This window comes from Varroa destructor, unplaced genomic scaffold, assembly GCF_002443255.2.
Source record: "Varroa destructor unplaced genomic scaffold, Vdes_3.0 BEIS01000002.1, whole genome shotgun sequence".
NCBI classification, from domain to species: Eukaryota; Metazoa; Arthropoda; class Arachnida; order Mesostigmata; family Varroidae; genus Varroa; species Varroa destructor.
The window spans coordinates 29,328,046-29,340,302 of NW_019211455.1; the positions used below are offsets into that span (position 1 = coordinate 29,328,046).

General features: G+C 43.6%; 1 protein-coding gene across 15 annotated transcripts in view; it reads left to right on the forward strand.

Moving 5' to 3' along the window:
- The window catches only part of LOC111245819 (adhesion G protein-coupled receptor L1-like), a 327,353-nt gene extending 318,835 nt beyond the window's left edge, over positions 1 to 8,518 (forward strand). For 14 of the 15 annotated variants that reach the window (XM_086980766.1, XM_086980763.1, XM_022794661.2 and 11 more), the window contains 4 exons: positions 119 to 1,232; positions 3,413 to 3,445; positions 5,521 to 5,917; positions 6,323 to 8,518. In XM_086980766.1, coding sequence (XP_086836892.1) covers positions 119 to 1,232; positions 3,413 to 3,445; positions 5,521 to 5,917; positions 6,323 to 7,213 — 2,435 coding nt within the window. In that variant the 3' untranslated portion in view covers positions 7,214 to 8,518. The remainder of the gene's footprint in view (positions 1 to 118; positions 1,233 to 3,412; positions 3,446 to 5,520; positions 5,918 to 6,322) is intronic. The other variant, XM_022794663.2, reaches the window with a different exon arrangement.
- Positions 8,519 to 12,257: the final 3,739 nt, after the last annotated feature.

The following is a 12,257-nucleotide window of genomic DNA, read 5'->3' on the forward strand; positions in this document are numbered from 1 at the left end:
GTCTATGCACGAAACGAACATGTATAGCAATAGTATAACTGTTATTACGACAATTAATCACAACTCTGAGTTAAGCCAACGTTTTCTTATTCTCACATCGCTCCTATCATAATTACAGTTGCAGCTGTTAAAGTCGTAGCTCAACATGAGCTGGAGGGTGATCTTCGATTCCCCGAACCTCGTGATATAGCATCTACGGAATGGATCGAAGCAAAGGATTCGTTGACATTACCGCAGTCAACACTGCTAGAGCATTCACGTGGTGGCCTCGTGAAAGTGGCCTTTTTCTTATACAAGCGCATAAATGCCATTCTTGGAACTAATTTCCCGCCATACACCGGCCTCTATGGCGAGTATGATCCGTCGAACGTGTCACGCGTGGTCAACTCCCGAGTGCTATCGGCAACTCTGGATAGACCGCGCCTGGCTGGGTTTGCCCACCCGGTGCGCATCGTCTTGCAGCATGAAGTCGCTGAAAACACCACTGAGCCTCAGTGTATCTTCTGGGACTTCAACAAGCGAGACTGGTCCGCTGAGGGCTGCTGGATCGAGGACTCAAACGCAACTCATACGATTTGCGCTTGCAATCACCTCACTAACTTTGCCCTCCTCATGGACGTGCGTCCGAGACCTGCGTCGTATGGCGGCGAATCCGCACTGCAGGTGATTACCTATATTGGCTGTTGTGTTTCGATTGTCTGCCTGTCACTTACGCTGTTAGCGTTGCAGCTCTGCCGCGGCCTGAAGGGCGATCGTGCTGCGATTCACAAGAACCTCTGCCTGTGCTTACTACTGGCAGAGATCGTTTTCGTCCTCGGAATCCACTGGACAAGCGACCGTATGACTTGTGGCGTAATTGCTGGTGTACTGCACTACACGTTTCTAGCAGCGTTCATGTGGATGTTCCTGGAGGGCTTTCAGTTGTACGTGATGCTGATCGAAGTGTTCGATTTAGAGAAGTCCCGTTTATACTGGTATTATCCGCTAGCGTACGGAGTACCGGCGGTCATCGTCGGTGTATCTGTCGCTGTCGATCCGTTTAGCTATGGTACGTCGCAGCATTGCTGGCTGCGCGCCGATAACTATTTCGTCCTCAGCTTCGTCGGCCCGGTCGTGGCGATCTTGTTTGCCAACCTGGTCTTCTTGGGTGTGGCCATCTTCACAATGTGCCGACACGCCAGCTTGGCCAACTCCGTCAAAACAAAGGAAACTTCGAAATTATCCAACCTCAGGTAGGTCTAGTATACTGTTTGGCCTGTACTGTAGAATGTGTTCTTTTAACTTACGTAGAGTGTAACCTCTTAGTCAATGACTAGCCTGTGCAGTATTAATGAAGTAGCACATGATGTATTGCGCATTACATCCTCTCTCTCTCTCTTTCTCTCTCTCTTTCTCCCTCTCTCTCTCTCTTTCTCTCCCTCTATCTCTATCTCTCTCTGTCTCTCTCTCCAATCTTCTCGATTTCTTTCTATTTGCCGCTGCTGCTGCTGCTCCTTTCTCTCGTATCTATACCTTTGTTCTTTTCCTTCGATACATCGGTGCAACTATAACTATTGTCGTTATAATCAGTCCCCAAAACTTTCTCTGCCGTCCGTCCCTTCTGTCTTTGCTTCTATCTGATATTTGTATTTGTCAGGCTGGCTATTGAGGTGCCGTGGTTGATTGGTTGTTCCCTAATCTGCACCGAACTCTGGCCATGACTGTCGTAAAGGATCTTAAGTGATGTTGGTGCCAGTCAGAATATTTGTCGACCTGACTGACCTGACCAGCCTCATGTTCCGATCTGCCACAGTTACAACTAGTATTAGGATCCGTAAATACGAAAGCAGCCAGCCGTATCTTTCTATATTTCTCTTTTTCTGACTTTGACTCTAGACACGCAGCGTTTGTCCACCAACTGCTGCACGACAGTAAATTTAAATCTTTTCTCTAATCATCATCATCACGATGTCTACTAACTTGGGACTACTACTCTTTGTCTCTGTGTCGCCTACCACCTTCTTCTCTTCCGGAACGAACGCCGCTGTGTGTCACTTCTCTGCTACTCCTGTCCATGGACTGACTGTGCGCGATCATCTATCTCTCTCTCTCTCTCTCTCTCTCTCTCTCTCTCTCTCTCTCTCTCTCTCTCTCTCTCTCTCTCTCTCTCTCTATCTATCTATCTATCTATCTATCTATCTATCTATCTATCTATCTATCTATCTATCTATCTATCTATCTATCTATCTATCTATCTATCTATCTATCTATCTATCTATCTATCTATCTACTATCTATCTATCTATCTATCTATCTATCTATCTAATCTATCTATCTAATCTATCTATCTATCTATCTATCTATCTATCTATCTATCTATCTATCTATCTATCTATCTATCTATCTATCTATCTATCTATCTATCTATCTATCTATCTATCTATCTATCTATCTATCTATCTATCTATCTATCTATCTATCTATCTATCTATCTATCTATCTATCTATCTATCTATCTATCTATCTATCTATCTATCTATCTATCTATCTATCTCTCTCTCTCTATCTCTCTCTCTCTCTATCTCTCTGTCTCTCTCTATCTATCAACTTACTTCAATCCATCTTTCTATTTTCATCTGTTTCTGTCTTCCCACACTTTGATCATGGGCTTCTGACAAAACCGTGATCTTCGCTCTCTCTCTCTCTCTCTCTCTCTCTCTCTCTGTCTATCTCTGTCTGTCTGTCTCTCTCTCTCTCATTCTCTCGCTGAACATCTTCTCTTTGACTGACTGACTGACCGACCGACCGACCGACCGACGAACCGACCGCCCATTGGTCGTCGGTTTTCTTTATTTCTAAATAAAATAAAACAAACAAACATTTGGCGTCTGCAACGTCTGAACGTCGTCTGTTCTGCTGCCACTGACTGCATGCAATACTCGGATCGAATGCAAATCTGACAACCCTTTTTTTTCGCGTTATTTCTCTATTCTGATCGGCCATTTGTCTATATCGCCTCGGTGCACTCTTGTGCCATAATACTTCTACTATTTTATTATAACTGTGCTCTGTAACTCCGACTTCCCTGAACCACATCAATCGATCGGTCCGTTCATCATCATTTGTCGGTCTTTGTATACTAATTGAAATTCATATCATTTCGACCGTTGCTTGATCGACGAACGAATAAACCAATTCAACATCCTTCTTCTACAATTCGCGCGATTCTGCGATGGTTATGTCGTGCGCGATCCATGCGCGCTGCGTTCTCTGCTTCCCCTCGCTCTAATCTGTCACTCACTGATTGATTGACACTGACACACTCCCCGTATCTACGACCGACTGTCTTGCTCCATCTTTCTGTCCATCTATATCGTAATCTGCGCGGTACGACTGTGTCTGTGTTTGTGGGTGGTCGGCTCCGTCAAAACAGTACGGACGACACCATACGAAGCCTTCATCTGGCGTAAGGACAAGTCTCTACTTCAATTTCTCTCTTTGCTGCTCGTTACACGATTATGGACGCGATGCGACGTATTGCATCTGCCTATCTTTACCCTAGCTTTAGCTCGCTCGCTGAATGTGATGAATGAAGCACTCGCGGCTGTCGAGTGTATTCATTAGAATGCCTGCGAATCATCATGCCAAATGATTATCGGATTGATCGTCTCAGCAGGATCATTGCTGAGCAAAATAGCCTGCGCTCCTTTCACTGTTCTCCACTCTGTTGTGGTATCTTTATAGTAAGCCCTTTTCGTGCTTTACGAGGGGGGGGAAGGGTGACTAGCACATGCTTGTTGATACATACCCTTAGACTAGAACCCAGCTGTGACCCAACTGCATGGCCTCATGCTCACCAGACACCTATTTGCTTGAAAGTTATACTCTTCACTTTCAGAAATTTTAATGTTTTATTTTACTCTAGACCTTCGAGCACTTTAATAATGCCTTCGTGTCATCTGCATGTAAGTAGTTGAAAAAGTTTGACTACATTAAATAATCCTACACACATTAATCTCTCGTTATTCAACATTCTTTCTAGAGCATCACCTTAGCTACATTTGGGCCACAGCAAGAAAAAAAAAAAAAAAAAAATGTCCTCTCTTTCCTTAATGCACCCCCGCCCACCGTATGAAAATCGACCCATTCTGTTGTATTTATCCTATTTACTTGTTAAGTCTTTTTTTTGTCTTTTTTATTCTTTACTGCGAATCAAGCTAACGTTGTATTTGAGGGTTCTGCTTTTGAAGTCTCTTAAAAATTCAAAAGAAAAGCGCAACTGCACTCCCCACTTAGCCACTATTCTTTGCTCCATTTTCTCCCTCTGCTCTCTTTCTTGTCTTCCAGCTGCGTTTTAAAGCTCTCTGATATGATCGGGGATCACAAAAGGGGTCTGTTTGTCGTTCCGACACAGCTACCAGTCCTGGGGTCGCAGGAACAGCAACAGCAGCACCAAAGACGGTTAGAGAACAGGGTACATTTTTCTCGGTTACTCATCCTCTTCCATCTTTGGTATCCAGATCCCCACTCACGTTTCGTTTTTCCCTCAACTTTTTCCCTGTCTCTGCGTTGTGGATTAGCATATTTATTCAATTACACTTATGTTGATGCTGCTGGTACTCCTGCCACTGGTCCTTGCTGTTAGCTGCCCGTCATTGGGTCGATTGGCCCCGGCCAGGCCGGGCCTAGCCAAGAACCTAGCCGAACTGAGTTTCCGTCTCTGCAGGTGCAGTCAAGCGAGTTCTACGAGATCGATCCCATTGCCTGACCCGTTCGTCAGATCATCGACCACTTACTACTTCGTCGACGTAGACGTCGACGTACGCCGTCAGACCCTGGCTTAGCCGGCCAGCCAGCCAGCTTTAAGCTAACAAGAGCTTCAAGCTTAGTTGCGGGTGCTGTGTCGTGCCGGGGTTAGACGAAAGACCTGGCAGTGAACGGGGGACGCCAGCAACTGCCGTGTCAGACCAAGCTTGAGTGGCTGATGGTACGGTGCTGGCTGTCTCGGTCCGCTTATCGCTGCGGCTTGCTGCAGATGGCGTCCTGTCAGACCTCCCATTTATTTCTAATGGCTTCAAAATAGAGATGGTTAATGCGTTCCTTCGTTTTCTCACCGTGTCAATGATCTGTCTCCCTAATACCTCGCCCTCCGCCAAAGTTCACAAAAACGCTTGGTTCCGGAATCACTACTGCCCAGTACACTATTGGTTTGAATAGTTTTTTTTTTATTTGTTCTTTTAACCTTTTTGTCTCTTAACGTTTTTTTCCTGTACTTACAATTTTTGTAACTGTCTGTTATCGTTCGTAATTTTCTTTGATTTTCTTAAAACTTATATTACCGTAATGGTATATTCCTTCCTTATATCCTTTTACTACGACGACCCTGGCTTAATGGACTCGATCTGTTCCTCGGTCCAGGACCCTTGTTTTATGTTTCTACTGATTATTGTCATCAGCCCCTCTCTGTTTCTTATGGTACACCTCGTTAAGTTATTGCTCAAGTGCTATAAGTTTTCTAACCCCCGCTTGCGTTCCCCTCAGGATCTGGATACGGGGTGCCACCGTTTTGGTATTTCTGCTCGGACTTACTTGGGCCGTCGGATTAGTCTACGTTACTTCGGAATCGGTGGCCCTGGCTTACGTATTTACTGTGTTGAACAGCATCCAGGGCCTCTGTATCTTCGTGTTTCACTGTTTTACTAACGACAAAGTGCAAAGCGAATACCGAAAATGCGTTGTCAATTGCTCCTGGCTGCCAGAATGTCTTAAAGGGGAGAAAATGGGTCTGCACGAGCATAGCGCCGATGGGGCGCGACTGCCAGCCAACCTCTCGGGACGCGGACAACTTAATGGCCACCCAACGCTTACGGCACTCACCACGGCAAATCACCAGACACTATTAGGACAACAACAGGCAGCTACAGCCGCAACACACACCGTGAGTATTTAGTCTTATTAAATACACCATATAAGTATCAAATTTATATACAGCATAGGTATATAACTAGTATATTTTTATTATATTCTAGCACAGAAAACTCTCTACTGGCTAGTTATTAAGAGTGGTTGTGAATGTCTTCGGTATCTCAATTACGGTATCTCAAACAATCACAATTCAGTTTCTTTAGATAGCACATTTCGTCTCTCTAGATGTACAAACATTTCGCTTTGTCCTTCAATAAACTGAATACTAATTAGCCGCTAACTGAGAGTTTACATTGATGATTATACAGTAAGACTGAATCGTAAGAGCTTTTGGTGACAATTAGCAATTATTAATCTTCTGCTATGTTCTTTTTCTATCTGTGCATGATCCTCGATTTTCTCTAATGAATTTCTGCAGATTCCGAGTCAATTTTGGAACCTTCAGAAAGGCCAGGAGATCTGCACCACGTCGGGAATATATCCAAGAGCCGCCACGCTGGACCGACGAAACGTCATCCCATCCCAGGTTATTCTAGATTCAAGTCGCACGACACCCCGTAATAATCAACTGCTGCATCAACAGCAGCAGTTACAGCAGCATCAGCAGCAGATAATAGCCGGTAGCCAAATGGGTTTGGCACAACTAAACGGTATAAGTCCGCACCTTACGAGCGCCGGCCCAAATACGCTAGGCGCGATTGCTGTTGGCCGCAAGAAGTGTAACACCCTTGGCGGGCAGCTGGGAAAATCTCGACAGGCACCGCCGCCGCCCTATGGGCATTTGGAAGGCATCGATCACATCTACGAGTCGATAGATGAGGATCAAGACCCAAATGCCATGGGCCGCCAACAAATGCTGCATGCCATGCACGCCGCCCAAGCCGCCCAACTGCACCAGCAGCTTAACCAACACCAGCTTAACCTCAGCCAATTGCAACACGACTACAACCTTCAGCAGCAACAGCAGCAGCAAGCGTTGCATTTGCGTTCGCCCTCCGAAGTGAGTCACCACTCTGACCAGCGGCCGCTCATTCAGTGGGGCTCTCCTGCCGGTTCATTTCAGCAGCAGCATCCCAGCCATAGCGCACAACAAAACCAACAACAGGGAGTGTACAGCAACCACTCGAGCCAATTGAGCGGAGATGGGTCTGCATCTAATCCGCTCGTCATGGCTGTCTTTGACGGCCAACGTGTCGTGTGCCAGATGCAGCAACTGCAACAGTCGCCAACTGGTCAGACGTCGCCGCCCGCGCCACAGCCCCAAACTCCGCCACAGGGTACGCCCAACCATCTCAGTACCGATTGCTGAGCCATTAAAGGTTGCCGAGTGTCGAGTAGCCACTCTGTCGACCATATTAGCTACGTAGAGGATGGCAATAGCCGACCAGGGGCGCTAGGAGTGCGGGAGCCGAACGACCTGCCATAGGAAAAAACAAGCAGCTTGAAAATTATGCTAAAGGAGGCTGATTGTAGTACGTCGTGCAATGGCTAGGACAAACGTCGGCGCGGGACTTCGACCATCGAAATGTCTCTTCGCCGGTCGTTATACTTGTTGAACGCATTTGCCCAGCGCTTAATTCACGCAAGTACGTTAGTCACTCTCGAGGTTAAAGTAAAGTGCCACCACTTGTGTTGCCGATAGCACCAGCAAATAACAGAAGTAGGAATTGTGCTGTCCGAAATACTTCTGCCCTAAAAAAGTATGAGAGGCCACTGTGAAGCTGGGGTTCCCACGTGGTTCGACGACAGCCTCGCATGAAACACACATCCATAGCTTGAGGTTACCTTGTTGAGCGAGCTTGGACGGTGCACGTAACGTCACGAAACCATTCAATATGTCAACTAAGTACATGTGAATGAGTAAGTGTAATATAGAAACCCAATCCTGTAAATATACGCCAAACGCAGAAACACAAGACCGACCTTGAATAATAATCATGATGATAACAATATTAATAAAATTGATAATAACATCGATGATTACATTATGTTAATTGCCAATGATTTTAGGCACAGAAGGCACACTACACAGAGAGAAACGTATAAAGTGACGCCCCGCGAATCAATCGACAAATATATATATATATATATATATATATAGAGGGGGGGGGGGGAGAAAATGAAGAATTAACATCTGGCTATATATCCGTGCCCGTGACAACAACACGTGCTGTTTGCCCTCAATAAGAGTCTGAAATGCGGGGGATACAAGGAAATATTGGAGAAATCGTGGCGTGTATTGGGTATTACCAAAAAAGTAAAGCCGATCGATGACAATATAATACATATAACTTGAAGATCAATTACAATGAGTGACCAGCTCGATTGGCAAACGGGAGGTCATCGAATGCAGACGTACGAGAATCGGGACGTGGGTTAATTGATTTCATCGTTCTTCGCCGAGAGGCCAAGCTCCAAATTTCGGCCCAACGGTTATACGATGATTATGCGTTGCTCACGAATGTTCGAGTATTCGTCACGAGCGACCATTCCCAGTCAGCCATCGTAATGTAACAACCGAATGTTTATTGTATATAACTACCCATATAATGATATAGAGATGATATATATACGATGGAAGAAAGAAAGAAAATGTTGGCAAAAAATTCTTGAATGCAAGTGTTTTTCTTTTTCAAAAACAATTAAACAATGAATAAGGAAAGAAGCAAATACGGGCTCTGTGACATGAACTGGATATACATGTATGTATAGATTCGGGATTGGAACGAATCAGTCCAGCAGAGAATACCACGGAAGAAGAGGAAGCAGTGAAGAGAAGAGCGTAGGCTGAGGTCCACGGAAAACAGAGGACAACGTCTGTTGCTGTGACGATGAAATTGGAATCCAGGATCGGGGACTCACCATTAGAGGGGGGCATATAGCGCTTGATGACGCCTACATCATCAGTGTAGGAGGACTGTATAGCCCGAGTGGTAAAAGGGGGAAAACGCTTACGACAAGTCCGGCCAGTTGATATATTCATATAGATTAGTGCTGGGTCGCATAGTGGAGAAGAGTAAAAGCCAAGACAGGTCAAGATGGCAGCAAATGTAAATTGTGCAACAACATAAATATGAACAGCCACAAGTTATCAACAAGAAATAGTAACAGTATTAACTAATTCTAACTGACTTTTATTTTAACTATAAACGAAAGGAAATTAAATTACTATGGAATAAATTATGAAAAGGGATATTAGTAACTGAACTACGCCTGTGGTGTGTCACAGCGAGCTCAGCGCTTATAGCTAGCTTCAAGAAGTAAAATAGCACGGGTCAAACAAGAAGACGAGTACGAGATGAGTGAAGGTATATATATATATATATATATATATATATAGAGAAAAAGCTGCGCACCTTTAAACTCTCTATGTGTGATATGCATGCCCTTGTGGACACTCATGCTCTCCAGCCATATAAGGTATATACTCTTACTACCCCCCTACTGTATATATGACAGAAGCCGACAAAAGAGAAAGTAAAAAGCAACGCAGGAAGAAACCAAGGACAGCAGGCTATTGCTAAGAAATAACAACAACAACAGCAACACCATCAACAATCTCCCTATATACACATGCTGCGTATTAGTGTATAGGAAATGTGCTACGTAAGCCTTTCAGTAACAAAACATTCTGGACAACTATTACTACTATCGATTGATCTATCGCCCTACCGCCCCTTTCCTTCATTAATCAATTCATTAAATAAAGCAACGGTGATGAGAGACTACTGACAAAATTCCGAAAATGTCGCATGTATTATATTATAATGGTCACTATGATAAGGGTAATGTGAGGATACTGGTTATATCCAGTTAAAAAGTTGCTCTCGGAACAACAACAACAACAGATGAATCATGTAACTAACGAGCAAATGTTCATGCGTCTCTCCTTCGTCCCTTCCGTCCCCCGTTTTGCATTTAACATCTTTGCCAGATAAGAGCGAAGCGCAAGAACATAAGACCGAGACAGGGAAACTCGACAACCTAGCCTAATATGGACCTTGTATGGGGGTTCATTATGGAATGGTGGTAGTATAAGAACTGTCATGCTACAACTTCTTTTTTACCTCATTCTGCAACGCGACTCCCCAGAAATACGGCAAGAGATTGCCGGCCGATTCGTTCTCGTGTCTCAGGCCCGCAAATGTATATAGACATAACAAGTATATTAAGAAATTAAGGTTACGCTCTTTGGACGTGCAGCAAACAGACAACGGACTAACAACAACAAGCGAAAAATATTCAGGTAGAACATGTGCGTGTCTTCAACCGGCTGTAATCTCAAAACTCAAAGAACGCAATGCGAAGAGGGCATGAAAAGGGAATTACTCTGGTATAGGGCTATACGCAGCGCCAATTATCAATTAGGACAGTAATGTAAAAAGCAGACGTCGACGCCAGGTTTCTTTGTCTTGGAAAACACGAGGCGACAACGATTTGAATAAAAACAAACATAAAATTTGCAGGATTGTATGCACACGACAACAGCTGGTATCTTTTCGTACATAAAACACATGCAATACACACAGCTACAGATACACGTACACTCATGCACATCTAGACGCACAGACCGACCACACACTACGGCTATTTACACACAGAGTAGGTCTGCCCGTGGAAATCGGGTTGTGTATATATTCTGTCTATTTCGTTGTATCAATGTTGATTCATCATTTGTTGGAACCATGCTTCAGATATTAACTTGTTCGGCTGCATAACGGGCGAGCCGATTTTATGGTGAGCAAAATGAGCAACGATCTTTAGTTTACTCTCCTGTACCTTTTACGTCTGTAAAAAAAACGACGCAAAAATATGGCGGATTATGTTACTACTACATATACACACATGCGTTCACCCAGATCACGAAAAGCATATGATTTTTTGCTTACGATCCCCCCCGCCTCCCCAAGAACGCTTCGTGGAAAAGCGCGGCATTCTAACAAATTACATTGGTCTATTCTACTCTCGGTTCGATGTTAGCGTCACGCGTCTCGGGGGTCCAGTCGTGCAAAGATTACTCTGGCTACTCGATGTATAATAGATTATGCTCGGTAAAATATTTTTTGGTCTTCCTGGACCTAGGTCATTTTATCTGGATCTTCCTTAAGATAAAACGGGATGTTAAATATTACAATTGATAGTGACGATAGCATTCACGTTGGGGTCCTGAGGAATAACAAGTAAGTAAGAGATGTAATAAATTAACTGTAATGTATTGTGTGTAGTCATGGATTTAGATCGAATCGATATAGGAGCGAGTGCACGAAAGGAGCCGATAAACGCAATAAAATTAAACACTTGAGGTACATTGATTACATTAACTTCATTTGATGACCAATAGGGTTATAGCCAAAAAAGCATCGGATCCGAATTCGACTAATCTAAGGCTGTAATGTAGTTCAAAGCTTTAATCGGTACGGTCCCATCTAATACAGGGTTACAAAGGGAGATTACTTTCTGCTGGAATATTCAGGGCAAATCGCCCAGAAATAAATTGTTTTTTTTTCATATATGTTAATAGAGCGGGCAAAAAAAAGTCAATATAGCAAAACTTCGCAACATATGAGGATGTATTACACACAATCACGCGCTATAGAAGCACAGAGGAAAAGAAAGAAGGAGCGAGATGTTGAATGAAAAACGTGTTGAACTTCAACGTTTATATACATACTGTACATAGTAATGACGATATGATAATATTAATGACGATGACTGATGGCAATGATAACGATAATGATCTAACAATTAAGGGAAGAGATGATGACATAAAGATAGCGAGGGAAAGACACCTGGCAAGAGAAAAGACTAGAACTTATATGGGGTATGGACAAGATAGCGAAGGTAAGCTGACAAAAACAAGAAAGCCAAGACGACGTTGAGTAAACAAAATCGCTACGACTGAAAGAGCGTATGGCAAATGTGTGGAATAAAGAGAATGATGAGTGTACGAAAGGAAACGCCAGAAATAAACGAACGGGTTATTATTATTATTATTATTATTATTACTATGAAACAAAGAAACCACGTAAATGAAGAGTAATACAACAAATCGAAACTAAGAAAATACAAGCCGTACATTGAAAAGTTAAGCTAAAAAAACATACTCTAAACATGTCTACTTCTACTTAACGAGGTGCTACTTGAACGAAAAAAAAAAGTAGACAAATTTTGGCAAAAACGAAAAGCGGGAACGTGCAAAAATGGCGCCCTTCTTAATGTTTACGATATATCGAAAATTTGGCTTGGCAATTATGATTACGGTAACGGCATGAAAAGGGCTCGACTGTACTTACCGAAAATATTGATACACTCACACACAAAACAACAGCAACAACAAAAGTCTCCTGAAATAT